The sequence below is a fragment of the Hyperoodon ampullatus genome (assembly GCF_949752795.1).
Source record: "Hyperoodon ampullatus genome assembly, chromosome: 4".
In the NCBI taxonomy this organism is placed as follows: Eukaryota; Metazoa; Chordata; class Mammalia; order Artiodactyla; family Ziphiidae; genus Hyperoodon; species Hyperoodon ampullatus.
The window spans coordinates 12,732,381-12,759,685 of NC_136917.1; the positions used below are offsets into that span (position 1 = coordinate 12,732,381).

Sequence of the window (27,305 nt, forward strand, 5' to 3'; positions counted from 1 at the left end):
CATGCAGGTTGTAGAGGGAGTTACTTGCATACCAAGCTGCAGGGAACAAAAGGCACCCAAGACTGACCCAAATGCTTCCATCCGGATTCTCCCAAAGCTGCCCAGTTTACGAAGATCAAAGAGGAAATAAATGAAATAAACCTCCTCTCATTCCTGAAGACTTTGCTTCCATGTAGGAGTGATGCATGGACTCAGGCAGCCTTCCTGAGACAGAAAAGCTGTGCATGTTTCAGCCAACTTGGAAATATTCAGATGTTTGCTGTGGCTTCTCTGTAACCTCTCTGTTCACCCGTGACCCCCTTTGCCGTGAGTGGAGCATCACTAGTAGGTGTTCAGTTAAGGCTTTGAGGTTAAATCTCTTGACTGTTTAGGAACTCCTTAAAAAGTCTTGCAGAGCAAACTAGGCAGAGGGTGGAAACTGCTGACACAAACCTGCAGCCCACCCAGAAGGGCAACCTTGTGCCAGCAGTAAACAGCCGAAAGGGGCTTTGAGTCTCACAGGTAAATAGTGCGGTCCTCAGCAGCCTGCCTTGCAGGGAATGAATTCCGCATCTTGTTTCTCATGTTGATTCCTTTTCAGATGTTCATCTCAAACAGCCAAACACTTCCCCAGCTGTAGGAGCAGACAGGCCTTCAGAAGTGATTAAATTTCACGGCTGCTCACACTTTCCCAGCTTGATGGGTGTCCACTGCCCTGTCTTCAGCCTCCCTTTGGGAAGGAAACATCTCCTCCTTCCGATAATGAAGAAGACAAGGGTGATGATCTCATGGGTTGCCTTTTCCTAGTTTTTCTCCAAAGCTGCTGCTCCGCCTCTTGGATAACTTACTCGGCTTCTCTGAGCCTCAGTTTCCAACTCTATAGGATGGGTGATATGGTGGTGCGGGGTATAATACACAGTTTAGTGAGTGCTTGCTACACCAGGCACTCTTCCAAGTCCTGAATATGTAATAACTGCTTTCATCCTCCCAGCAGCACCTTCTAATGTTACCATCTTCTTCATTTTGTACATAAGGAAACTGAGGCACAGAGCAGTTAATTGTCCAAGGTCAGCAGATTGGTAGTCGCTGATCTGAGATTCAAACCCAGATACCCTGACCCAGAGTCTGCAGCTTAAGGGTTATATTATTCTGCTTTGTAGGGTTACCATGAGGATTTAAATCAAGAACATATGTAAATCCTGTGCAATATATAGCATTTATTATTACTACCCATTATTATTATCTTATCACTATTTGAAAACATAGCATTCTTGCCAAGATGCAACCTACCTATAGCACATACCAGTGAATGACTCTAATCAGGGGACATTCATTTCATTTATTTTTATGTCCAGTTTTTATAAATTGAAAAGGTGGAAAACTTCAGGGAGTTTCTGGTTATTGTAATACCTACTGTTCATTGAACACATACTGTGTGCCAGACTGATACTATATCTGTCAACTCCCCATCACATAACCCTATGATATATGCATTGTTATCACTCAATTTTAAAGGCAAAGAAATTGAGTTTTAGCCAGGTTGATTATCTTTCTAAGCTCACACAGCCAGGGCCTAGAGGATTCCACAGGCCAGGCTCTTACCTCTGACGCTGTATAGATTTTTTGGCTTTTTACCTTGGGAATTCCAATCCAAAGGCTTCAATGTAGCCTTAACCTGATTTCTGCATCACGTTGCCAGAACTGTTATGAAAGATTCTCTGATTTTCTTTATCAAAAGCAAGACAAAGAATGCCTAACCTACCGTTCCCAGAAAGTTTCTCCACGTCCATATTTCTCTGAAGTGGCCATTACAATCAGCATATGACATATGTGTGTGGAACGCAGCCAGAGCTATGATTTAGCGTGCGTTCTAACAGAAAGCACCTAGATGATAGGCGGCAGCCACATCTCACAGAGGGGAGTAAATGAGGATGTTTATTAAGCAGACGCAGGGCACCACCGTGAGCCCATGGGGCAGGCCTGGGTCACTTTCCCATAACCGCTGAGTCAGAATGGGGCCCTTATCGAAGACTCTGCAAACCTCTCTCACCAGGAAAAAAGCCAAGCAAACAAACAAATAAGGAGGTGGATAAATAAAAAAATAAATCGGGGGCTTCCCTGGTGGTGCAGTGGTTGAGAGTCCGCCTGCCGATGCAGGGGACACGGGTTCGTGCCCCGGTCCGGGAAGATCCCACATGCCGCGGAGCGGCTGGGCCCGTGAACCATGGCCGCTGAGCCTGCGCGTCCGGAGCCTGTGCCCCGCAACGGGAAAGGCCATGGCAGTGAAAGGCCCGCATACCGCAAAAAAATAAATAAATAAAAAATAAAATAAATCGTCCAGTGTCATAGGGGGGCTGTGCCGCTTCCATGCCCCTGTTGAATGGAGACATTGGCAGCCTCTCAGGTCCTGAACTGGCAATTCAGAACAGTTTGATTGCCTGCTTGATTGTTTGCGAGATAACTGCAAGATTGTCAGTGACAGGGTAATTTACTGAAGATTGCCATGTCAGACTCCATGCGAGGGGCTTGCTGGCATAAAGATGCGCTTCTCATGACTGACAGGCCATGGGGAGATTGGAGTGCCAGTTTCAAGTTCACAGTGTTGTCTGCAAGTGTTCGGCGGCAGCAGGCCATAATCACAAAACATGATGAGGTCATTACAGGCGTAACGTATATGCTCACACTTAGTAATGGATAGAACCCCAAATGCACCATCTCTGGAGCAGGTCAATGTAAATATGTAGGAGGAAATCATTTCTATCCTTTTTATCCCCTTTTTGCTAGCATTTGCCATCTGCTATTGCTGATGTGTTTGTAAGACATCTCCTGCCAGACAGGCCCTGGAATAAAAAGCCTGGAATCAACAAAACAGTGGGGAAATTTGAGGTCCATGGTTTTGAAGCAGTCACAGTCACAGAATGAGTAGCAGACTAGAGGGGGTTGGGAGAGGAAAACGTTCAGTGCTTAATAGGCAAGCCTGTCGTAATGTATTATTCGCTCCTGATGTGAGGCCCTCAAGCTGGTTGTATGGAAAGGGTTGGGGGTGGGAGGTGGCACATTCCCAGCTTCAGGAGGAAAAGGCCACCAGAGATGGATGGAACTCCTAATGGGAAGAGGCCGGTGGCCTTAAAGAACTCTATAGTGCTAATAACAGTGGCTTTCTTCTCACCTGAGAAGTTTCTGCAGTGGCTGGATGAAGCACTGCCAACATGTCTCAGCAGGATATTTTAAAATCTGAAGCAGGCATTCCGTGGTGGATTCCTTCTGTCTAATGAAGGCGCCCCATGGAAGGTGATGGTAGAGGCAGAATACTCTGCCTTTTTTATTTTCTATTTTCTTTTTCTTGTTCTGCCAAGGGCCCTGGGAGCCACTGGATGATCTGAACGTGGGTCTGACATGGTACCTCAGCATCATTCTGCTGCTGAGATACAATTCTCCAGCACCGTTTCTTGGGTCTGAGATTTGCGGGCCCCTGGGGGGCACCCGATTCAACCAGCACATCAGGCTGAGGTGCTCAGAGCCATGACTTTGAAAGTCTCTAAATTTCGAGCATGCATGCCTACTCACCCTCCTGCGTCTGCGTTTCCAGAAAACTTTGTAAATCTAAATGTGTTACGAGGCACACGAGCAACATTTGCCCGCGTGGAAAATGAGAGGCTAGTTTTAGTAATTTAAAGCCGAGCAGAACACACAACCTCCTAATTTGTTTGTTTGCTAAAAAGAAAGTAATGCATTAAAATCATTGTACATTAATTGCTAAATTACAGTGGAACTTTGGTGAAATTAAATATTTCAATTTCATTAGTGGAACCAAACGTAAAGGGTAATGCCAAAAAATTACACTGTAGTAAATGTAAAGCACACAGCCAGGCCTCGGATTCAGTGTTCCAGTTCAAGTGTTTGTTAAGTCACAGCCCAGGGTTGGAGTGCATGTTTCTGTGATGCTAATTATGGCCCCAAAATGCCTCGCTATCAAATCAGGGAGTTACATGTAAGCAAGTTACTCTCCAAGCTCCTACACTGCATATTCAATCAATTCCCAGCAGAGTGAAGAAGGGTTGGCTAACTAATCCATTCTAATAGGAATTCTAAGGAGCAAACACTGCCCTAAACACCCCCATCCTCAGCCCCAACAGACATGTGAGGAATGGGAAACAGTCATTTACTCATTCAACAAACATTTGTTGAGTGCCTGACTCCACGGTTGGCACCGAGCGAGGCATGAATATAAAAATGAATACGACGGGCTTCCCTGGTGGCGCAGTGGTTGAGAGTCCGCCTGCCGATGCAGGGGACACGGGTTCGTGCTCCGGTCAGGGAGGATCCCACATGCCGCGGAGCGGCTGGGCCCGTGAGCCATGGCCGCTGAGCCTGCGTGTCCGGAGCCTGTGCTCCGCAACGGGAGAGGCCACAACAGTGAGAGGCCCACGTACCGCAAAAAAAAAAAAAAAAAAAAAAAATGAATACGACACTGTTCTTTTCAAAGAGCTCATTTTCCAGACAGAAAGGCAAGCATACGGAGACAGTTAATTCTAGTACAAGCAAGTTGGCTTTAACAGCGGTTTCTAGTATTTCTTGTGCATTAGAATCACCTGAGAATCATGTTTAAAGTGCAGACTCCAGGACCTGCTCCTGGAAGCTGTGCCTAGGGAGCTCTGGGGTAGGCCCTTGATTCTCCCCACAGGATTGTGATGCAAAACCATTCTCTGAGAACCTCTGATTCAGGGACATACAGAACGGGAATACCTAACCTAGCCGGGGCATCATCAGGAAGGCTTCCTGGAGGAGGCCGCACCTAGTCTGGGTCTTAAAGGATGAGTCATAATCTGTTTCCTCCACTCTACTGTCAGCTCCTTAAGGACAGACACCATCATTCTTTGGTTCCTGTTTTATTTCCCGAACAGGTATGGCACTCAAATATTTGTTGAAGGGTAGATGAATAGGAATCAGCTCAGGAAAGAGGTGGAGAGGCAGGAATCTAGGCAAATAAATCAGAATGTTCAAAGTCCTGTAGGCATGGGGAAGGTAGTTCCAGGAGCAATTGGGGAAACTAATCGCTTATTTTGTGGGTGCTCAAGCTAAAGCCATTTCTCCACATTTCCTGGAAAGTGTCAGACTCATCACCCTGGTTCTCCCACTAGTCAACAGTACCCTCCCTGGCTTAGAGGGAGAAGAGACGGAATGCTTTTCTCCATTGAAGCAAGATTTAAGGAATCCCATGCATTTTGATGACTTGCACACCCATTAGCACGGGCCCCTGAGATCTGGCAACAGGTAATTCTTTTGCACTATGTTGTTTAAGAGCAACATGTTTGTTTTTATTGCCAACCACTCAAATAATACTTGCTCCTGATAGAAAAAGTAGAAATTCCAGAAAAATACAAGCAAGAAAAAGAGAGAAACACACTAATCTACTACCTGGGGATAACCATTTGTCTGCATTCTCAATTATTTCCTTTCAGTCTTTTATTTCCTGTGAGTATATAGTGGAATTATACTAGGCTTGTTGTGTGAAACCTGCCAATTCGGACCGTTGGGAAGGGTTGAGGCTGCTCGGAACAAGGCGTTAGCGTCTCGAAGCAGCTTTGTGCCATGAAATCTGCTGACCCCTGGCTCTGTCTCTGCCCTTCCAGATGGCCTGGTGGACTGCCTGGACCCTGACTGCTGCCTGCAGTCAGCCTGTCAGAACAGCCTGCTCTGCCGGGGGTCCCGGGACCCCCTGGACATCATTCAGCAGGGCCAGACAGACTCACCCGCAGTGAAGTCCTTCTACGACCGCATCAAGCTCCTGGCCGGCAAAGACAGCACCCACATCATTCCTGGAGACAACCCCTTCAACAGCAGGTAGGTGCCCTACTGTCCCAGCAGGTGGCTGAGGTCGCTGCTTCCCTTTCTGTCGGAGCAGGAGGAAGTGCTCCTGGTTTTTCTGTGGGCCTAGTTGGCCTGGAAACTACCCCATGGAAGCAGCTCTCTGCTCTGGTTCATAGAAGGCCCTTTCCTCTCTGTGGGTCAAGCTCCAGAGCAGAGTCCTGGTCCCTCTATGGGATTTGGTCATCTGCAACCCAGAACCTGCTTGGAGACACCTGTTGATTGCCTGGTTTCTAGATCATTTTTATGATCTATTATTTTATGACATTATTGTTATATTAAATCTCCTTTTAGAATACCTCTCATTGTGGCTCTTGTTTGATCATCACTGAAATATTTCATTCAACAGAGTATTTTTTAAAAGCAGTTATAAACTTAATAACACAATTTATCATTTGTGGCATCTTAGAGTCAGGATGATGCCAGTGGCTAGAATTTATTGAACGCCTATGATGAGCTGGAGACTTGAAGTAGATTGGCTCTAATCCTCACAGTCACCCACCCCATCAGCTGCATCTGCTAATTGCCTGCTTTGTGCTAGACATTGTGCCAGTGCGTGTCCCCTTCTCATTCCAAAATGGCGGGGGGGGCTTCCCTGGTGGCGCTGTGGTTGAGAGTCCGCCTGCCGATGCAGGGGACACGGGTTCGTGCCCTGGTCTGGGAATATCCCACGTGCCGCGGAGCGGCTGGGCCCGTGAGCCATGGCCGCTGAGCCTGCGCGTCCGGAGCCTGTGCCCCGCAACGGGAGAGGCCACAACAGTGAAAGGCCCGCGTACCACAAAAACAAACAAACAAACAAAATGGCGGGGGGTGGGGGTGGGATGGGGGTTTCTCTTGAGTTTCCATTTGCTCTCAGTTGCTAATTTGAGGCTTATGAATATTCTAGAGGCAAATTCTGGATTTATTTTGTAATCAGCTTGGCCTCTCCTCCCCCCACCCCCGCCAGGGCAGGTTAGAAGTGTACCCCTGGAGAACAAAGCAAGGGGAAGAGTTGGCTTTGAGATACCCCCTGGCCCGTTCTGTCTTCTAGGCACTGTTTCTGATTCTGAGGGTGGAAGGAAGGATAGGAGAGGCAGGGATCTTCTTCAGGCCTGCCTGCACATCTCTGATCTCACTCTGGGTCGGACTGGGTCCAGATAACGCTGGTGTCCGCAGATGTGAGGATGGTGGGTGTGATCTTCTTGGGGGCACCCCTTCTCATGGAGAAATAAGAACTGGGAACCTCTAGGAACTAGGAACTTATCCCTGCCCCCTTACCCCTCTGACAGCCCTCTTCATGGCATCTTTCTCTTAGTTTTCTTCATCCTCACTTAGGTCTGGGCAGACCCTGAAGCAACTCGGGAAATAACACTGCTTAAGCAGGCTTCTCGCTGGCGAAGGAAATACCAGACTTTACTTCTTAGAGGAGCCCTTACCTTTATAAGTGATTGTCTTGGAGCCCCCCTCATTAGACTTTGAGGAGGAAACATCATCAGGCCATGACCGAGACTCCGCTCCTCCCTGGGAGAGCCTGGCGAGGGTGGGATGGGGAGGTGGTGGGTAATGGTACAGCCAATTAATTCTACAGCCCCTTAGAACTCTCTGGGAAGCTGTGCAGCCCCAATTCCTGGCAGCTCTTTGACTATGAGGGTTCTTAATGAGGTCACCTTGGGCCAGCAACTTTAGCCTCTCTCTGTTCTGGTTTTACTAAAAATAAAATAGAAAAGAAAAAATAATCTCAGCCCTTGTCTATTTCAGCCCCCCCACCCCCGACACCCTCTAGCTGTGTCATGTTAGGCAAATTATTTAACCTCAAACTTTATTTTCTTGATTGTTAAAATTAAATTAATACGTACAGATTATACTACACACAGTAATATTATTTTAATATGAGTAACCCTCAAAAAAATAAACCACAGATCTCAGAATCAGTTCTGGGACAGGGATTGTGTAGGTATGTTTCTTTTTAATTATGAACATAATTCCCATTGCCAGAGACTCGTGACAGGCCCCTGCACTAGTCCATGAGCATTTCGGTGAGGTTTGCACACAGTTTGCTTACACCGTAAGGGCATCTTTCAAAGGCTCGTGCTCTGTTTCAGTCGGCTTCCTATTAACATTTTATTATTTCTACCCTAAATCCAGTCATTTCCTCATCTCCTTTTCATACTCTTTCTTCACCTGTGCCTTGAAAATCAATCTTATCCTCCTCACCAGTAGTTACCACTCCCAGAAGGCACCCTGAGTTAGAGGCAAGATGTAGGGAGCAGGCAGGGGCTCCAGAATATTTGGTAGACTATACCAGCCCCAGAGATCTGGGCAAAAGAAGCTCGCTTTAGAGAAAGCTTCTCTGAAGCTCTGAAGGTGGCAATCAGTAGCACCACCCAAATGAGCCCACGCTCCAGCATGTCGGCTTGGATGCATAATTCAGAAATGTAAAATGTTACTCCAAGACATAGGTTGAAGTTCACCAAGCATGTGAATTTCAGTGCATTATCCTCTGACAAATAATGAAAGACAAAGCTAGGAGTAAAAAAGAGCTTAATTCAAGACTGCTAAGAAGGCATTTCCCCTAGATAATGGCATACAAAAATAACTAAAATGCCTGGACTCCACCACTATAATTTATAGAGCAGATCTCACTATCTAGATAATGTGATAATTGTTACACACCAATAATCATAAATAGAAACGAACTGATAGCATGTCTTAGCTGAATCTTTTCTGTGAATTGACTGCCTAGAGACGACAGGAAGCCAGCAGCAATGAAGAATTAGGAAAATAGAGGGTAGAAATCACAGGCAACCCAGCTCCCTTTATTCCTATGGCACTCTGCAAAGTCTTATGCTACAGGAATGATTTAAAAGAAATAACAGTTGTATAAAAAATGGAGGGGAAAAATACTCCACTGTGGGATGTACTCCCAATTTTGTTTTCTCATCACAAGCAGTTGTACCTTGTGGTCATCAACACACATCATTGATTTTAAAATAGTGTCTAGGAAGGCCTGAAAGAAATCTTAGTCTGGGCTAAGATAAGGAAATGGAATTGAACGAAAGAATTATTTTCATAAATTAGTTTTCCACTTTCAAAAGACAGTAGCATTGTGGTTGGAACCAGCTAAAAATGGAATTCATTTGATAGGCAGCCAGTAGCAGACAATTAGAGCTGTCAGTGGAACAGTCTAAACCCTCCTGAGATCCCCAAGGGGTCGGAGTTGAACAGTTGGGGGGATTGCTAATAAAAAGAGAGGTGCTTGGAGAGAGCACCCCTCCAGTTTTTGGTTCACCTGGGACTGCAGAAATAAGTGCATTCCAAAAATTGAGCAGACTTGGACAAGATTCTGGCAAAGAACGGGTCAGCTTTATTACCTGGTCCAGAAATTGGGAGTGTGTCCAAGAATCTGGATGCCTGAGAACCTCTCTGCCTTCGCCAAATTGCCCAGTGGCTTGAAGGCCAACAATACAGCTGCAAACCTGCCTGGTAGGCTGGAAACTTAGTACAAAAATGGAACTTCTCATTAGCCCATTTCTCTATGAAGGCGTGTGCATTCTCTCCCCATGGATTTTGAGTAGACTATTGTGGCATCTCTATTGCTTTATGGGATTTCCCAGAAGCAGCTTGTTGAATGCTGGCATCTTTGGGAAAGTTCTAATTACTATGATCTGGAGAGCAGGGGGCTTTCTCTCATGGTGGCAAGAAGTTGAGAGGTATATACCACCTCCCCGTTCCCCTGCCCCAAATCCCGGCAGCAGGAATTTGATGTCAGAGAAACACATAGTTACATGGAATCCAGAATCCAAGATAGTTCTACCAGAAAAAAAAAAAAAAAGTTCTCTAATGTTCTCTTTTCCTCGGGATGCCATGGATTGTGAGAAATTTTGCTCTTAAAGGGCAACAAAAAAAAATAATGTATGTATACGTCCCAGCCTCATAAAAAACCTTTGTGTGCTCCCACCACCCAACCCCCCGCTCCCTCTGTCATCCCAGCCTGGAGGAGAAGAGTAACAGTGCCTTCCTCCACAGCCAAAAAAAGGAAATGAGTAGGCAGATGGGGAAGCTCTCACCCGAGGATAATACTCTCCGTGCCAGGCTAAGGCACAAACGTGAGTGATGAGGGGCAGCCTGAAGCTCGGGCCAAGCAAAAGGCAAGTGATGTCAAGAAACGGAGTGAGGCTGAGGGCAGAGGGAGTGTGCACAGGGGACCCCATCATCCAGCAGAATGACTGAAGATGCTGCCCGTGATTTCACCCCAGACTGTTCCTCGGGGACTGCCAGCGTTGAGACATCCCTCTGGCCCACATCTCTCATCGAGATGTGATCGATCGTGTGAAGCCAGAAGTTCATGTTTAAAGGTCTCGTCCTTGCCTTAGGGACCAGATGAGGATGGGGGGTGGGCAATGGGGAAGGGGAACTCTGCGACCCCCTTGTCCCCTTGTTCTCCTGCCTGGGGCTCAAAAGCTTGTGTTTCTCTTTCTCTCAGCTTGGTTTCTCTCATCCGAGGCCAAGTCGTAACTACAGATGGAACTCCCCTGATTGGTGTGAACGTGTCTTTTGTCAAGTATCCAAAATACGGCTACACCATTACCCGCCAAGATGGCACGTAAGTAGCTTTGTGGGGCTCCACTTACTTAGGACTGAGGCTGCAAAGAGACAGATGGTGCTGTTGGCTTGGAACCACGTGCCTCCCCCTTGAGGACTGGGGGGAGACCCACCAGGCCAGATCTCTAGGGAGAATCCCCCCCATATATATATATATATATATATATATAATTTTTTTCGTATGGTCTCAGAAATGGAAAATAACTAGAATGGCCAACCTCTCCAGGGCTGCCCACAGCAATGCTTTTTCCATGGCAGGTAAATGCTTTTCCGTGTGTGTGTGTGTGTGTGTGTGTGTGTGTTGGTGTTGACTGTGGCAGAGGCCAGAAGGAAGAGAGAGTAGCTCTTGGAACCTCACTCCTATTTTATTTTAAATCAAAGGCAGTGCAGGGTGACAAGGATCCACATGCCCCAGTGTCCTGTGGTGAACCCCTTCTGTTTTCATCTGTGGCTTTAGGAGTTGTGTTATTTTTGCTCCTGTTTTGAGGGGGTGGGATGTAATCAGAGAAGCCTAATTAGATACATTTAGCCGTCACCCTGCGGTGTGAAGGAGGCAACCTTTCCCTATTATCTTCTGATTGAAAAACCGCACCCATGCAGCCTCCACCAAGATGAAAGCTGTCGTTTCCTTAATCCGTTGGGCATGGACTTGAAATTTAAAGAAAAAGATAAAAAGAAGAAACGAAATCTGTGGGAAGGGGAAAACAACTCACCCATCCTAGCCTTAAAACACACACAGACACACTATTGTATTCGATTCCAAATGAAAGAGGAGACGGTTGATGTAAATCTGATGCAACACTTTTTCTATAAAACTGGAACCTGGAAAATCATAAGTGTATCATGTGCTGTGAATCTTGCCTTTCTCTGGTGAAGAACCTGGTCTTTTTTTCCTAATGTCCTAAGGTAGCCTTGCAGGTAGTTTCAAAAATCACCAGCCCACAGTAGCCCTGTCCTCCTATTTTCACCTCTGAAACCAAATATTCTCGGTATTCACTAGGTGCAGGCAATTCTAATTAGCTGAAAGCACTAGGACTGTGAAGGTGTACGATGCTGAGCTGCCTCGGTGCTTGCTCATTCTTAGAAGCCAGTGATCTTGCCCTGTAAGTCCTGTGACGACACCAGAGGACATTTCTGAGTCCTTGGTCTGATGTTTCTCACCACCTTATGCTGCCCCATCCCTCTCAGCTGCTTCCTGACTAATTATCGCCTAAATCCACTTCCCAGCTCATCTATCCAACCTCATGGATCGGTGATTCTTCAGCTTGTCCAGGTAGCAAAGCCCTGGAAGTCACAGGATGTGTTTGGAAATGCTCTGAGGAATCCCACGGTCTGTTGTGTAGTGGTGTGTGCCACAGACATGAGTGGTTTAATGCTATCATCCCAACGAGGAACAGTTTCACTTCAAAACATTTCACTCTCCTGTACCCTATACAAAACTATCCCCGGGCGTCCCTGGTGGTGCAGTGGTTAAGAATCTGCCTGCCAATGCAGGGGACACGGGTTTGAGCCCTGGTCTGGGAAGATCCCACATGCTGCAGAGCAACTAACCCCGTGCACCACAACTACTGAAGCCCTTGTGCCTAGAGCCCGTGCTCCACAACAAAGAGAAGCCACCACAATGAGAAGCCCACGCACTACAACCAAGAGTAGCCCCCGCTGGCCACAGCTAGAGAAAGCCTGCGTGCAGCAACGAAGACACAATGCAGCCAAAAATAAATAAATTTTTAAAAAAAGCGTCCCCAGCAGCGTGCATGTCCCAAAATAAAATATAAACAAATTAATAGAATAAACTCTTCCACCATGATATTTACCTTAATATTCATATGTTCCATGTTCACTCATTTTATGTCTATTGAAAAACACTAAAAGTGTTACCAAAATTCAGTGAAGCCAGTGAGTCCGTATATTTTCATTGAGTTTTTCCTGTGATCCAGGAACTCTGCTAGTTGCTGGGGATTCTGAAGTGTATACAAGGGGGTACCACTGCCCTCAAAGAGTTGAGATCCCGGTGGAGGAGTAAAGCACAAAATTGAGAGACTTCTCTCCATTAAGGTTCTTTTCCATTAATTGGGGGAAGAACTACCTTTATTTTACTTTACTAGTAATACACTTCCATCCAGCTCTGGAGGAAAACAGGAATATCGTTTAAGAACGATTGTCAAAAATATCAGAAATAGTAAGAACCATTTCATCCAAATGCCAAATAAATTTGTGTTTTGGAAAAAAATATCAGAAACAAGGCAAAATGGATGAAGAGGGTTTAAAAGTCCACACTTCTAGTGATAAGTAAGTCCTGGGATGTATGTATAACATGGTGACTATAGTTACTATTACCATATTGTATATTTGAAAGTTGCTGAGACAGATCTTAAAAGTGTTCAGCACAAGAAAAAAAAATTGTAACCAGGTGTGGTGATGAATGGATTTATGGTGGTGATCATTTCACAATATATACAAATATCGAATTATGTTGTACAACTGAAACTAATATAATGTTATATGTCAGTTGTATCTCAGAAAAAGTTAAGGTTCTGTGAAACCAAAAAGAAAAAATCAGAAACAGTACAGGTTGATGAAAAGAAAGCTTTCACGAGCCCCTCCCTGTGTCCTGGAATCCAATCGTTGTAACTCCACGATGTAGTGAAGACTCCTGTTAGCCTAGCACGATGCTAAATGCCTTACACCGGGGGCGGTGGGAGGAGGGGACCACAGATTTTCTGTAAAGGGCCAGGTAGTATCTATTTTAGGCTTTGATGCCATATGGTTCCTGTTAAAACTACCAGGCTCTTCCACTGTAGGTCAGAACAGCTGGAGAGGATAAGCCAATCAATGGGCGTGGCTGGGATTCCAATAAAACTTTTTACCAAAACAGGTCGTGGGCCGAGTCGGCTGACCCCTACTTTGAATTCATCACAATATTTCATCCTCTCAGCCACACCGTGACATCAGTAGAATTCTTCCCATTTCACAGATGAAAACACGGGGGCTGAGAGAGGGTTAGCAGCTTGCTCACAGTCACAGAACTAGTAAATGGTAGAGTTTGGGTTCCCACAAAGCCCATGTTCTTCTCCTGCCTGCTCCGCCCCTCCCACTACCTTCAGCCTGGAGGTCAGAGCACCTACGTGGTCTGCTGGTGAGTCCACCCCTCTCAGTGAGTTCACTTACCCCCTCTCCAGGTTTGACCTGATCGCCAATGGCGGCGCCTCCTTGACCCTGCACTTCGAGCGAGCCCCGTTCATGAGCCAGGAGCGTACAGTGTGGCTGCCGTGGAATAGCTTTTATGCCATGGACACTCTGGTGATGAAGACAGAGGAGAACTCCATCCCCAGCTGTGACCTCAGTGGCTTTGTCCGGCCGGATCCAATCATCATCTCCTCCCCACTGTCCACCTTCTTCAGCGCTGCCCCTGGGCAGAATCCCATCGTGCCTGAGACCCAGGTAGGAGCACCAGGTACCAGGGTGGGACTCTCAATACTGCCCTGACCCAAACTGGCTGGCTGAGTTCCTCCCACCGTCTCTCTCTGCCTGGATAAGCCAGAAACTAATATTAAGGGGGAGGGACAAAAAGTAAGAACGCAGTAGAATTTGTAGTCACTGGAGAGAAAACTGAATCCCTCCTGGACATTCCAGATGTTTCCAGACTTTAGCAGTCACTGGAGCTTTTAATAGAATAAAAACAATACACATATGTGCAACCCACCTGCAAATTGCTTTTTATTCCTGTTAGTCACAGAGATACATGATAAGAGGCGCTTTAGTGATCTACATCAGTGTTACGACAGAGGGCATATTACATTATTGCCTCCCTGTTGCTTTATAGCAATTGTCGGTGGAAGTTGCAGGTTCATATAATTACAGCCTCTTGTGGCCTCCTTGCATGCAACTAGCAATAAAGCCTGCTGTTCTTATTTACATCTTTTGCCAACAGCGTGGTTTTAAAAAGAAACACAACAGTGACCAAGAATAATTATTAATCCAAAAATCATAACCTCAGCCACTTTGCTCCGTAGTGCAGGATAAAGTTTTGGTTGTTGGGGGGTTTTTTCTCTCTTCTCAGCCATGGAAAGTGGTTCTTGCACTCCCCCGTAAGGCGTGATGCTTCGGTGAGGGTGGTAGCAGACAGGTAGCCTTGGGTTGCAAGCAGCCCAGCTGCCGGGGTGCCTTTGATGCAGTGTATCTACCTTGCGTTTCCTCTCCAGGTTCTTCATGAAGAAATTGAGCTCCCTGGTTCCAACGTGAAGCTTCGCTATCTGAGCTCCAGGACCGCAGGCTACAAGTCGCTGCTGAAGATCACCATGACCCAGTCCACAGTGCCCCTGAACCTCATCAAGGTTCATCTGATGGTAGCTGTAGAGGGGCACCTCTTCCAGAAGTCATTCCAGGCCTCTCCCAACCTGGCCTACACCTTCATCTGGGACAAGACGGATGCCTATGGCCAAAGGGTCTACGGACTCTCTGACGCTGTTGGTATGTTTCAGTTTCAACCCCTTATTGATTCTTGGATTTAGGCATGCATTAAATCAACCTGTATTTATTGAGCTCCTAGTATGTGCCAAGAACTATTCTAGTAGCTAGGGAGGCAGTGGTCCATAAGTCCATAAGCAGACAAGCGTCCTCTTCCATGGACTTCCTCTTCTACTGAGGGGTCGAAATAGTAAACACAGCCTGGACAAGAAAATATCAAGCAGCGTTAGGTGCTAATATGAAAATAAAAATGTGTTGTATACTGGGGAAGAGGGGCAACGGTGGGAGGGCGTTCAGGGAAGGTTCCTCAGCAGGTGATGTTTAAACAGAGACTTGAATGAAAAGGAGCCATGTGAAAATCAGGAAAAGAGCATTCTTTTCCTGGCAGAAAAAGAGAAGAGGGAGGTGTTTTTGAAGGACAAACATAGGCCGGTGTGGCTGGACTGTAGTGGACAGGGAGACTATTTGAGATGGGGAGAGAGGTGGGCAGGGGCTCGATCATGTTCCAGAGAGAACACTCTCAGGTGGCACAGAACCAGAGAACCAGAAGAGGGAGCTAGAGGGGGCCTGAAAGCCACATGCTATGTTTCAGGCTTTGCCTCTGAGGGAATCACGTGATTTCCCACTTGGGAAAGACCAGCATAAGAGAAGGATCGTATCGTTAGCGGTCTTTGAAGCGTTGTGAGCTGTGGATTCATATCAACCTACCCAGTATATTTTCTTACTTGTAGAAAGCTGTCTGGGATCAATTAAAATCCAGAATCCTGTATTTTCTTCACCAGTAGGCTTGTGGTTTTCAAGAACTGCAATAAGTTACCAAAATAAGAAACCAACAAACTCAGAAATTTTCACTGTAATTGGCAGCCAGTGTTTATCAAACACTCCCTTGCTGCAGAGCATTGTGCTAAATCCTTTTGTCTTGGGTGACCTCTCAATAACCCTATCGAGTAGACCCTCTCATAATCCCCATTGTGCAGATGGGACCAGAGGGAGAGGGTAAGCAAGTTGCCTAAAGTCACAGGCCAGCAGGCTACACATGCTCAGAATATTGCCCTTGTGGTGTGCTTCGTCAATGGGTGGAGTTAATAACTTAAAGACAGTAGTAAGTTATTGGAGTAACGAGTGCATTTAAATATAAACAGTGGCTAATTTAATAAATATTATGTCAGGCTTTAGCCAATATCAGAATGATAGCCAACATCAAAAAGAAGACTGAATATCATAATGCACTGCACGTACTCCAGCTCCTACCATTATCAACACATCTTGTTTCTTCCTTACCTTCATCCACTCCTCCACCTCCCATATTTTTCTGAAGCAAGTCCCAAACATCAAATCATTTCATCTGTAGTATATCAGAGTGTATCCTTAAAAAACACTTTAAAAGCATAACAACAATATCACAACAAAGAAACAATACGTTCTTAATATCAAATAGCCATTGTTCAATATTTCAATTGCCTTATGAGTATCGAAAAATAAAGTAGTACTTCATTTGTTTGAATCAGAATCCAAATAAGATCTACCTTTTGCAACAAATTTTTTGTTATTATATAGGTTTCAGGTTTACAGCATTATAATTTGACATCTGTATACACTACAAAGTAATCACCACCACAACTGTAGTTAGTACCCATCACCATACAGCTGACCCCCTTCACTCATTTTGCCCACCCTCCAAACCCCTTCCCCTCTGGTAACCACTAATCTAATCTCTGTATCTCTGAGTTTCTTTTTGTTTTATTTTGTTTGTTCATTTGTTTTGTTTTTTAGATTCCACATATGAGTGAAATCATTCAGGATCTATCTTTCTCCTTCTGACTTATTTCACTTAGCATAAAACCTTCAAGGCCCATCCACATTGTCACAACTGGCAGGCTTTCATTCTTTTTACGGCTGAGTCGTATTCGATTATATATACCGCAATTTCTTTATTCATTCATCCATTGGTGGACAGTTAGGTTGTTTCCATATCTTAGCTATTGTAAATAATACTGCAGTGAACATAGAGGTGTATATATTTTTTGAATTAATGTTTTGGTGTCCTCTGGATATATACCCAGAAGGGAATAGCTGGATTCTCTTAAATTTTTTTAATCTGTGGTTTTCCCTTTCATTGCTAGCTCATTTTTCTCAGTTTTACTGAGAAATAATTGACATACATCACTGTATAACTTTATGACATACAGCATGATAGTTGATTTACTTATATTGTGAAATGATTAGCACAATAGATTCAGCTAGCATTCATCTTCTCATAAAGATACAATAAAGAAGAAGAGAAAAAAGGAAAATTGTGATGAGAACTCATAGGATTTAGTCTTTCTACAACTTTCCTGTGTTTCATACAGCAGTGTTAACTCTAGTCATCGTGTTGTACATTACATCCCTAGTACTTATTTATCTTGTATCTAGAAATTTGTACCTTTCCACTACCTTCATCCAATTTCCCCTTTCCCCACTCTCTGCCTCTGGTAAACTTCAAGTTTGATATGTTTTTCTATGAGTTTGTTTTGTTTTTAGTTCCACATATAAGTGAGATCATACAGTGTTTGTCTTTCTCTGTCTGACTTATTTCACTTAGCATAATGCCTTCAAGTTCCATCATGTTGTTGCAAATGGTAGGATTTCCCTTTTTTATGGCTCAGTAATATTTCATTGTGTGTGTATATATATACACACACATATGTATACACACATATGTATATTGTATGTATGTGTATATATATATCCATTATATATATGTATACATATACACACACACATATATATACACACACACACACACACACATACTACAGTTTCTTTATTCATTCATCCATTGGTGGACACTTACATTGTTTCCATATCTTGATTATGCTGCTATGAACATGGGAGTGCAAATATCTCTTTGACATAGTGTTTCCATTTCTTCAGATATATTCCCAGAAGTAGAATTGCTGGATCATATGGTACTTTAATTTTTAATTTTTCAGGAGCCTCCATACTGTTTCCAGTCCCACCAACGTTGCACAGCGGTCCCCTTTTCTCCACATCGTCACCAGCATTTGTTATCCCTTGCCTTTTTGATGGCCATTCTAATAGGCATGAGGTGTTATCTCATTGTGCTTTTCGTTTGCATTTCCCTAATGACCAGTGATGTTCAGCATTTTTTTCATGTATCTGTTAGCCTTTTGTGTATCTTCTTTGGAGAAATGTCTATTCAGGTCCATTTTTTAATTGGATTATTTGGGTTTTTTGCTATTGAGTTGTATGAGTTCTTTATGTGTTTTGGATATTAACTCCTTATCAGATCTACAATTTGCAAATATTTTTCCCATTATATAGGTTGTTTTTTCACTTTTATGGTTTCTTGTGCAGAAGCTTTTTAGTTTGATGTAGTCCCACTTGCTTATTTTTGATTTTGTTACTTGTGCTTTAGGTGTCATAGCCAAAAAAATCATTACCAAGACCCATGTCAAGGAGCTTTATTCCTGTTTCCTTATAGTTTCAGGTCTTACATTTAAGTATTTAATCCATTTTGGGTTAATTTTTGTAAGTGGTATAGATATGGGTCCAGTTTCATTCTAGTACATGAGAGTATGCAATTATCCTGGCACCATTTATTGAAAAGACTGTCTTCTTCCATTGAGTATTCTTGGCGGCTTTGTCAAATATTTGTTGACCATATATGCATGGGTTTATTTCTGGGCTGTCAGTTCTATTCCAATTGTCTCTTTGTCTGTTTCTATGCCAGTACCACACTGTTTTGATGACTATGGCTTTATAATATAGCCTGAAATCAAGAAGTATGATGCATCCTGCTTTTTTCTGCTTTCTCAGTATTTCTTTGGCTACTCGGAGTCTTTTGTGGTTCCATATAACTTTTAGGAGTGTTTTTTTCTACTTCTGTAAGAAAAATTGCTATTGGAATCTTAATAGGAATTACATTGAATCTATAAATGGCTTTTGGTAGTATTGACATTTTAACACTCTTAATTCTTCCAGTCCATGTACACAAGATACCTTCCATTTATTTGTGTTTTCTTTGATTTCTTTTGATATCTTATAGTTTTCAGAGTAGAGATCTTTCACCTCCTTGATTAAATGTATTCCTAAGTATTCTTTGATGCTATTATAAATGGGATTTATTTATTTTATTTCTTATTCAGAAAATTCATTTTGGTGTATAGAAATGCTACTGGGTTTTGTATGTTAATTTTGTATCCTGCAACTTTACTGAATTTACTGATTAAGTCTTAACTTTTTTTTTTTTTTTGAGTCTTTAGGATTTTCTATATATAAAATCATGTCATTGGCAAATAGGGACAATTTTACTGCTTCCTTTCCAGTTCTGATACATCTTATTTATTTTTCTTCCTGATTACTCCAGTTAGGACTTCTAAATACTATGTTGACTAGGAGTGGTGAGAATGGGGCACTCCTGTCTTGTTCCTGATCTTAGAGGAAAAGCTTTCAACAGTTTTCCACTGAGTATGATGTTAGCTGCGGGCTGGTCATATATGGCCTTTATTTTGTTGAGTTGGGTTTTTTCTATGCCTATATTGTTAAGAGTTTTTATCATGAATGGATGTTGAGTATTGTCAAATGCTTTTTCTGCATCTCTTGGGATAATCATATGATTTTTTTCTTTTATCCTATTAATTGGATTATCACATTGATTGATTTGCATATGTTGAACCATCCTTGCATCCCAGAGATAAATCCCACTGGATCATGGTGTATGATCATTTTAATATGCTGCTGAATTTGATTTGCTAGTATTTTATTGAGAATTTTTGCATCTGTACTTATCAGGGATATGGACCTGTATTTTTCTTTTTTTTTTTTTTTTTTTTTTTGCGGTACACGGGCCTCTCACTGTTGTGGCCTCTCCCATTGTGGAGCACAGGCTCCGGACGCGCAGGCTCAGCGGCCATGGCTCACGGGCCCAGCCGCTCCGCAGCATGTGGGATCTTCCCGGACCGGGGCACGAACCCATGTCCCCTGCATCGGCAGGCGGACTCTCAACCACTGCGCCACCAGGGAAGCCCTGTATTTTTCTTTTCTGATAGTGTCCTTTTCTGGTTTTGGTATCAGGGTAATGCTGGCCTTGAAAATGAGGTTGGGAAAGTGTTCCCTCCTCTTTGATTTTTTGGAAGAGTTTGAGAAGGATTGGTGTTGATTCTGCTTAAAATGTTTGGGAAAGTTCACCAGTGAAGCCATCTGGTCCTAAGCTTTTCTTCATTGGGAGATTTTTGATTACTGGTTCAATCTCTTTACTAGCAACTGGTCATTCAGATTTTCTATTTCTTCCTGACTAGCAATTGGTCATTTAGATTTTCTAATTCTTCCTGATGCAGTTTTGGTAAGTTGTATGTCTTTAAGAATTTTTCCATTTCTTCTAGGTTGTTCAGTTTGTTGGTGTATAGTTATTCAGAGGAGCCTCTTATGATCCTTTGTATTTCTGTAGTATAAATTATTATTTTTTACATCTTTATTGGAGTATAATTGCTTAACAATGGTGTGTTAGTTTCTGCTTTATAACAAAATGAATCAGTTATACATATACATATGTTCCCATATCCCCTCCCTCTTGCGTCTCCCTCCCACCCTCCCTATCCCACCCGTCCAGGCGGTCACAAAGCACAGAGCTGATCTCCCTGTGCTATGCGGCTGCTTCCCACTAGCTATCTACCTTACGTTTGGTAGTGTATATATGTCCATGCCCCTCTTTCGCTTTGTCACAGCTTACCCTTCCCCCTCCCCATATCCTCAAGTCCATTCTCTAGTAGGTCTGTGTCTTTATTCCTGTCTTACCCCTAGGTTCTTCATGACATTTTTTTTCTTAAATTCCATATATATGTGTCAGCATACAGTATTTGTCTTTCTCTTTCTGACTTACTTCACTCTGTATGACAGACTCTAGGTCCATCCACCTCATTACAAATAGCTCAATTTCGTTTCTTTTATGGCTGAGTAATATTCCATTGTATATATGTGCCACATCTTCTTTATCCATTCATCCGATGATGGACACTTAGGTTGTTTCCATCTCCTGGCTATTGTAAATAGGGCTGCTATGAACATTTTGGTACATGACTCTTTTTGAATTATGGTTTTCTCAGGGTATATGCCCAGTAGTGGGATTGCTGGGTCATATGGTAGTTCTATTTGTAGTTTTTTAAGGAACTTCCATACTGTTCTCCATAGTGGCTGTACCAATTCACATTCCCACCAGCAGTGCAAGAGTGTTCCCTTTTTTCCACACCCTCTCCAGCATTTATTGTTTCTAGATTTTTTGATGATGGCCATTCTGACTGGTGTGAGATGATATCTCATTCTAGTTTTGATTTGCATTTCTCTAATGATTAAAGATGTTGAGCATCCTTTCATGTGTTTGTTGGCAGTCTGTATATCTTCTGTGGAGAAATGTCTATTTAGGTCTTCTGCCCATTTTTGGATTGGGTTGTTTGTTTCTTTGTTATTGAGCTGCATGAGCTGCTTATAAATTTTGGAGATTAATCCTTTGTCAGTTGCTTCATTTGCAAATATTTTCTCCCATTCTGAGGGTTGTCTTTTGGTCTTGTATATGGTTTCCTTTGTTGTGCAAAAGCTTTTAAGTTTCATTAGGTCCCATTTGTTTATTTTTGTTTTTATTTCCATTTCTCTAGGAGGTGGGTCAAAAAGGATCTTGCTGTGATTTATGTCATAGAGTGTTCTGCCTATGTTTTCCTCTAAGAGTTTGATAGTTTCTGGCCTTACATTTAGGTCTTTAATCCATTTTTTTTTTTTTTTTTTTTTTTTTTTGCCGTACGCGGGCCTCTCACTGTTGTGGCCTCTCCCATTGCGGAGCACAGGATCTGGATGCGCAGGCTCAGCGGCCATGGCTCACGGGCCTAGCCGCTCCGCGGCATGTGGGATCTTCCCAGACCGGGGCACGAACCCGTGTCCCCTGCATCGGCAGGCGGACTCTCAACCACTGCGCCACCAGGGAAGCCCTTTAATCCATTTTGAGCTTATTTTTGTGTATGGTGTTAGGGAGTGATCTAATCTCATACTTTTACGTGTCCCTGTCCAGTTTTCCCAGCAGCACTTATTGAAGAGACTGTCCTTTCTCCACTGTACATTCCTGCCTCCTTTATCAAAGATAAGGTGACCATATGTCCGTGGGTTTATGTCTGGGCTTTCTATCCTGTTCCATTGATCTATCTTTCTGTTTTTGTGCCAGTACCATACTGTCTTGATTACTGTAGCTTTGTAGTACAGTCTGAAGTCAGGGAGCCTGATTCCTCCAGCTCCATTTTTCATTCTCAAGATTGCTTTGGCTATTCGGGGTCTTTTGTGTTTCCATACAAATTGTGAAATTTTTTGTTCTAGTTCTGTGAAAAATGCCAGTGGTAGTTTGATAGGGATTGCATTGAATCTGTAGATTGCTTTGGGTAGTAGAGTCATATTCACAATATTGATTCTTCCAATCCAAGAACATGGTATATCTCTCCATCTATTTGTATCATCTTTAATTTCTTTCATCAGTGTCTTATAACTTTCTGCATACAGGTCTTTTGTCTCCTTAGGTAGGTTTATTCCTAGATATTTTATTCTTTTTGTTGCAATGGCAAATGGGAGTGTTTTCTTGATTTCACTTTCAGATTTTTCATCATTAGTATATAGGAATGCCAGAGATTTCTGTGCATTAATTTTGTATCCTGCTACTTTACCAAATTCATTGATTAGCTCTAGTAGTTTTCTGGTAGCATCTTTAGGATTCTCTATGTATAGTATCAAGTCATCTGCAAACAGTGACAGCTTTACTTCTTCTTTTCCGATTTGGATTCCTTTTATTTCCTTTTCTTCTCTGATTGCTGTGGCTAAAACTTCCAAAACTATGTTGAATAAGAGTGGTGAGAGTGGGAAGCCTTGTCTTGTTCCTGATCTTAGTGGAAATGGTTTCAGTTTTTCACCATTGAGGACGATGTTGGCTGTGGGTTTGTCATATATGGCCTTTATTATGTTGAGGAAAGTTCCCTCTATGCTTACTTTCTGCAGGGTTTTTATCATAAATGGGTGTTGAATTTTGTCGAAAGCTTTCTCTGCATCTATTGAGATGATCATATGGTTTTTCTCCTTCAATTTGTTAATATGGTGTATCACGTTGATTGATTTGCGTATATTGAAGAATCCTTGCATTCCTGGAATAAACCCCACTTGATCATGGTGTATGATCCTTTTAATGTGCTGTTGGATTCTGTTTGCTAGTATTTTGTTGAGAATTTTTGCATCTAAGTTCATCAGTGATATTGGCCTATAGTTTTCTTTCTTTGTGACATCCTTGTCTGGTTTTGGTATCAAGGTGATGGTGGCCTCGCAGAATGAGTTTGGAAGTGTTCCTCCCTCTGCTATATTTTGGAAGAGTTTGAGAAGGATAGGTGTTAGCTCTTCTCTAAATGTTTGATAGAATTCGCCTGTGAAGCCATCTGGTCCTGGGCTTTTGTTTGTTGGAAGATTTTTTATCACAGTTTCAATTTCAGTACTTGTGATTGGTCTGTTCATATTTTCTATTTCTTCCTGATTCAGTCTTGGCCGATTCTGCATTTCTAAGAATTTGTCCATTTCTTCCAGGTTGTCCATTTTATTGGCATAGAGTTGCTTGTAGTAATCTCTCATGATCTTTTGTATTTCTTTTGTATTTCTGCAGTGTCAGTTGTTACTTCTCCTTTTTCATTTCTAATTCTATTGACTTGAATCTTCTCCCTTTTTTTCTTGATGAGTCTGGCTAATGGTTTGTCAATTTTGTTTATCTTCTCAAAGAACCAGCTTTTAGTTTTATTGATCTTTGCTATCATTTCCTTCATTTCTTTTTCATTTATTTCTGATCTGATTTTTATGATTTCTTTCCTTCTTCTAACTTTGGGGTGTTTTTGTTCTTCTTTCTCTAATTGCTTTAGGTGCAAGGTTAGGTTGTTTATTCGAGATGTTTCCTGTTGCTTAAGGTGGGATTGTATTGCTATAAACTTCCCTCTTAGAACTGCTTTTGCTGCATCCCATAGGTTTTGGGTCATCGTGTCTCCATTGTCATTTGTTTCTAGGTATTTTTAAATTTCCTCTTTGATTTCTTCAGTGATCACTTCGTTATTAAGTAGTGTATTGTTTAGCCTCCATGTGTTTGTATTTTTTACAGCTCTTTTCCTGTAATTGATATCTAGTCTCATAGCATTGTGGTCGGAAAAGATACTTGATACAATTTCAATTTTCTTCAATTTACCAAGGCTTGATTTGTGACCCAAGATATGATCTATCCTGGAGAATGTTCCATGAGCACTTGAGAAAAATGTGTATTCTGTTGTCTTTGGATGGAATGTCCTATAAATATCAATTAAGTCCATCTTGTTTAATGTATCATTTAAAGCTTGTGTTTCCTTATGTATTTTCATTTTGGATGATCTGTCCATTGGTGAAAGTGGGGTGTTAAAGTCCCCTACTATGAGTGTGTTACTGTCGATTTCCCCTTTTATGGCTGTTAGTATTTGCCTTATGTATTGAGGTGCTCCTATGTTGGGTGCATAAATATTTACAATTGTTATATGTTCTTCTTGGATCGATCCCTTGATCATTATGTAGTGTCCTTCTTCGTCTCTTCTAGTAGTCTTTATTTTAAAGTCTATTTTGTCTGATATGAGAATTGCTACTCCAGCTTTCTTTTGGTTTCCATGTGCATGGAATATCTTTTTCCATCCCCTTACTTTCAGTCTGTATGTGTCTCTAGGTCTGAAGTGGGTCTCTTGTAGACAGCATATATATGGGTCTTGTTTTTGTATCCATTCAGCCAATCTGTGTCTTTTGGTGGGAGCATTTAGTCCATTTACATTTAAGGTAATTCTTGATATGTATGTTCCTATTCCCATTTTCTTAATTGTTTTGGGTTCGTTATTGTAGGTCTTTTCCTTCTGTTGTGTTTCTTGCCTAGAGAAGTTCCTTTAGCATTTGTTGTAAAGCTGGTTTGGTGGTGCTGAACTCTCTCAGCTTTTGCTTGTCTGTAAACGTTTTAATTTCTCCATGAAATCTGAATGAGATCCTTGCTGGGTAGAGTAATCTTGGTTGCAGGTTTCTCTCCTTCATCACTTTAAATATGTCCTGCTAGCCCCTTCTGGCTTGCAGAGTTTCTGATGAAAGATCAGCTGTTAACCTTATGGGGATTCCCTTGTGTGTTATTTGTTGTTTTTCCCTTGCTGCTTTTAATACGTTTTCTTTGTTTTTAATTTTTGACCGTTTGATTAATATGTGTCTTGGCGTATTTCTCCTTGGATTTATCCTGTATGGGACTCTCTGTGCCTCCTGGACTTGACTGACTATTTCCTTTCCCATATTAGGGAAGTTTTCAACTATAATCTCTTCAAATATTTTCTCAGTCCCTTTCTTTTTCTCTTCTTCTTCTGGAACCCCTATAATTCAAATGTTGGTGTGTTTAATGTTGTCCCAGAGGTCTCTGAGACTGTCCTCTGTTCTTTTCATTCTTTCTTCTTTCTTCTGCTCTTCAGTAGTTATTTCCACTATTTTATCTTCCACGTCACTTATCCGTTCTTCTGCCTCAGTTATTCAGCTGTTGATCCCATCTAGAGTATTTTTCATTTCATTTATTGTGTTTTTAATTGTTGCTTGATTCATCTTTAGTTCTTCTAGGTCCTTGTTAACTGTTTCTTGCATATTGTCTATTCTATTTCCAAGATTTTGCATCATCTTTACTATCATTATTCTGAATTCTTTTTCAGGTAGACTGCCTATTACCTCTTCATTTGTTAGGTCTGGTGGGTTTTTATCTTGCTCCTTCTCCTGCTGTGTGTTTTTCTGTCTTCTCATTTTGCTTATGTTACTGTGTTTGGGGTCTCCTTTTTGCAGGCTGCAGGTTCGTAGTTCCCGTTGTTTTTGGTGTCTGTCCCCAGTGGCTAAGGTTGGTTCAGTGGGTTGTGTAGGCTTCCTGGTGGAGGGGACTGGTGCCTGTGTTCTGGTGGATGAGGCTGGATCTTGTCTTTCTGGTGGGCAGGTCCACGTCTGGTGGTGTGTTTTGGGGTGTCTGTGGACTTTTTATGATTTTAGGCAGCCTCTCTGCTAATGGGTGGCGTTGTGTTCCTGTCTTGCTAGTTGTTTGGCATAGGGTGTCCAGCACTGTAGCTTGCTGGTCGTTGAGTGAAGCTGGGTGCTGGTGTTGAGATGGAGATCTCTGGAAGATTTTCGCCATTTGATATTATGTGGAGCTGGGAGGTCTCTTGTGGACCAGTGTCCTGAAGTTGGCTCTCCCACCTCAGGGGCACAGCACTGACTCCTGGCTCCTCAATTTGGGATGATTCATTGTCTATTCATGTATTCCACAGATGCAGGGTACATCAAGTTGATTGTGGAGCTTTAACCCGCTGCTTCTGAGGCTGCTGGCAGAGATTTCCCTTTCTCTTCTTTGTTCTCACAGCTCCCGGGTCTCAGCTTTGGATTTGGCCCCGCCTCTCCGTGTAGGTCGCCGGAGGGCGTCTGTTCTTCGCTCAGACAGGACAGGGTTAAAGGAGCAGCCACTTCGGGGACTCTGGTTCACTCAGGCCGGGGGGGAGGGAGTGGCACGGAGTGCGGGGCGAGCCTGCAGCGGCAGAGGCCGGCGTCACGTTGCACTAGCCCAAGGCGTGCCGTGCGCTCTCCCGGGGAAGCCGTCCCTGGATCCCGGGACCCCGGCAGTGGCGGGCTGCACAGGCTCCCGGGAGGGGAGGTGTGAATAGTGACCTGTGCTCGCACACAGGCTTCTTGGTGGCGGCAGCACCAGCCCCAGCGTCCCACGCCCGTCTCTGGGGTCCACGCTTTCAGCCGCGACTCGCGCCCGTCTGTGGAGCCCCTTTAAGCAGCGCTCTTAATCCCCTCTCCTCGCGCACCAGGAAACCAAGAGGGAAGAAATAGTCTCTTGCCTCTTCGGCAGCTCCAGAGTTTTCCCGGACTCCCTCCCGGCTAGCTGTGGCGCACTAGCCCCCTTAAGGCTGAGTTCTCGCCGCCAGCCCCAGTCCTCTCCCTGCGCTCTGACCGAAGCCCGAGCCTCAGCTTCCAGCGCCGCCCGCCCCGGCGGGCAAGCAGACAAGCCTCTCGGGCTGGTGAGTGCCGCTCGGCACCGATCCTCTGTGCGGGAATCGCTTTGCCCTACCCAGGTATGTGGGGAGTTTCTTGCCTTTTGGGAGGTCTGGGGTCTTCTGCCAGCGTTCAGTAGGTGTTCTGTAGGAGTTGTTCCACGTGTAGCTGTATTTCTGGTGTATCTGTGGGGAGGAAGGTGATCTCCGCGTCTTACTCTTCCGCCATCTTCCCCGGGAGTCCTAGTATAAATGATTAAATAATGTGTCCTTATTCATTCATAATTTTGTTTATTTGGGTCCTCTCTGTTTTTTCCCTAGGTAGTCTAATTAAGG

The 27,305-nt window shown here is 43.4% G+C and overlaps 1 protein-coding gene across 6 annotated transcripts in view; it reads left to right on the forward strand.

The window, feature by feature from the left end:
* Positions 1 to 27,305, forward strand: part of TENM2 (teneurin transmembrane protein 2) — a gene marked incomplete at its 5' end in the record, with an annotated part of 1,007,477 nt that overhangs the window by 898,596 nt on the left and 81,576 nt on the right. For all 6 annotated transcript variants that reach the window (XM_079702682.1, XM_079702683.1, XM_079702684.1 and 3 more), the window contains 4 exons: positions 5,613 to 5,823; positions 10,310 to 10,429; positions 13,608 to 13,869; positions 14,631 to 14,898. In XM_079702682.1, coding sequence (XP_079558808.1) covers positions 5,613 to 5,823; positions 10,310 to 10,429; positions 13,608 to 13,869; positions 14,631 to 14,898 — 861 coding nt within the window. The remainder of the gene's footprint in view (positions 1 to 5,612; positions 5,824 to 10,309; positions 10,430 to 13,607; positions 13,870 to 14,630; positions 14,899 to 27,305) is intronic.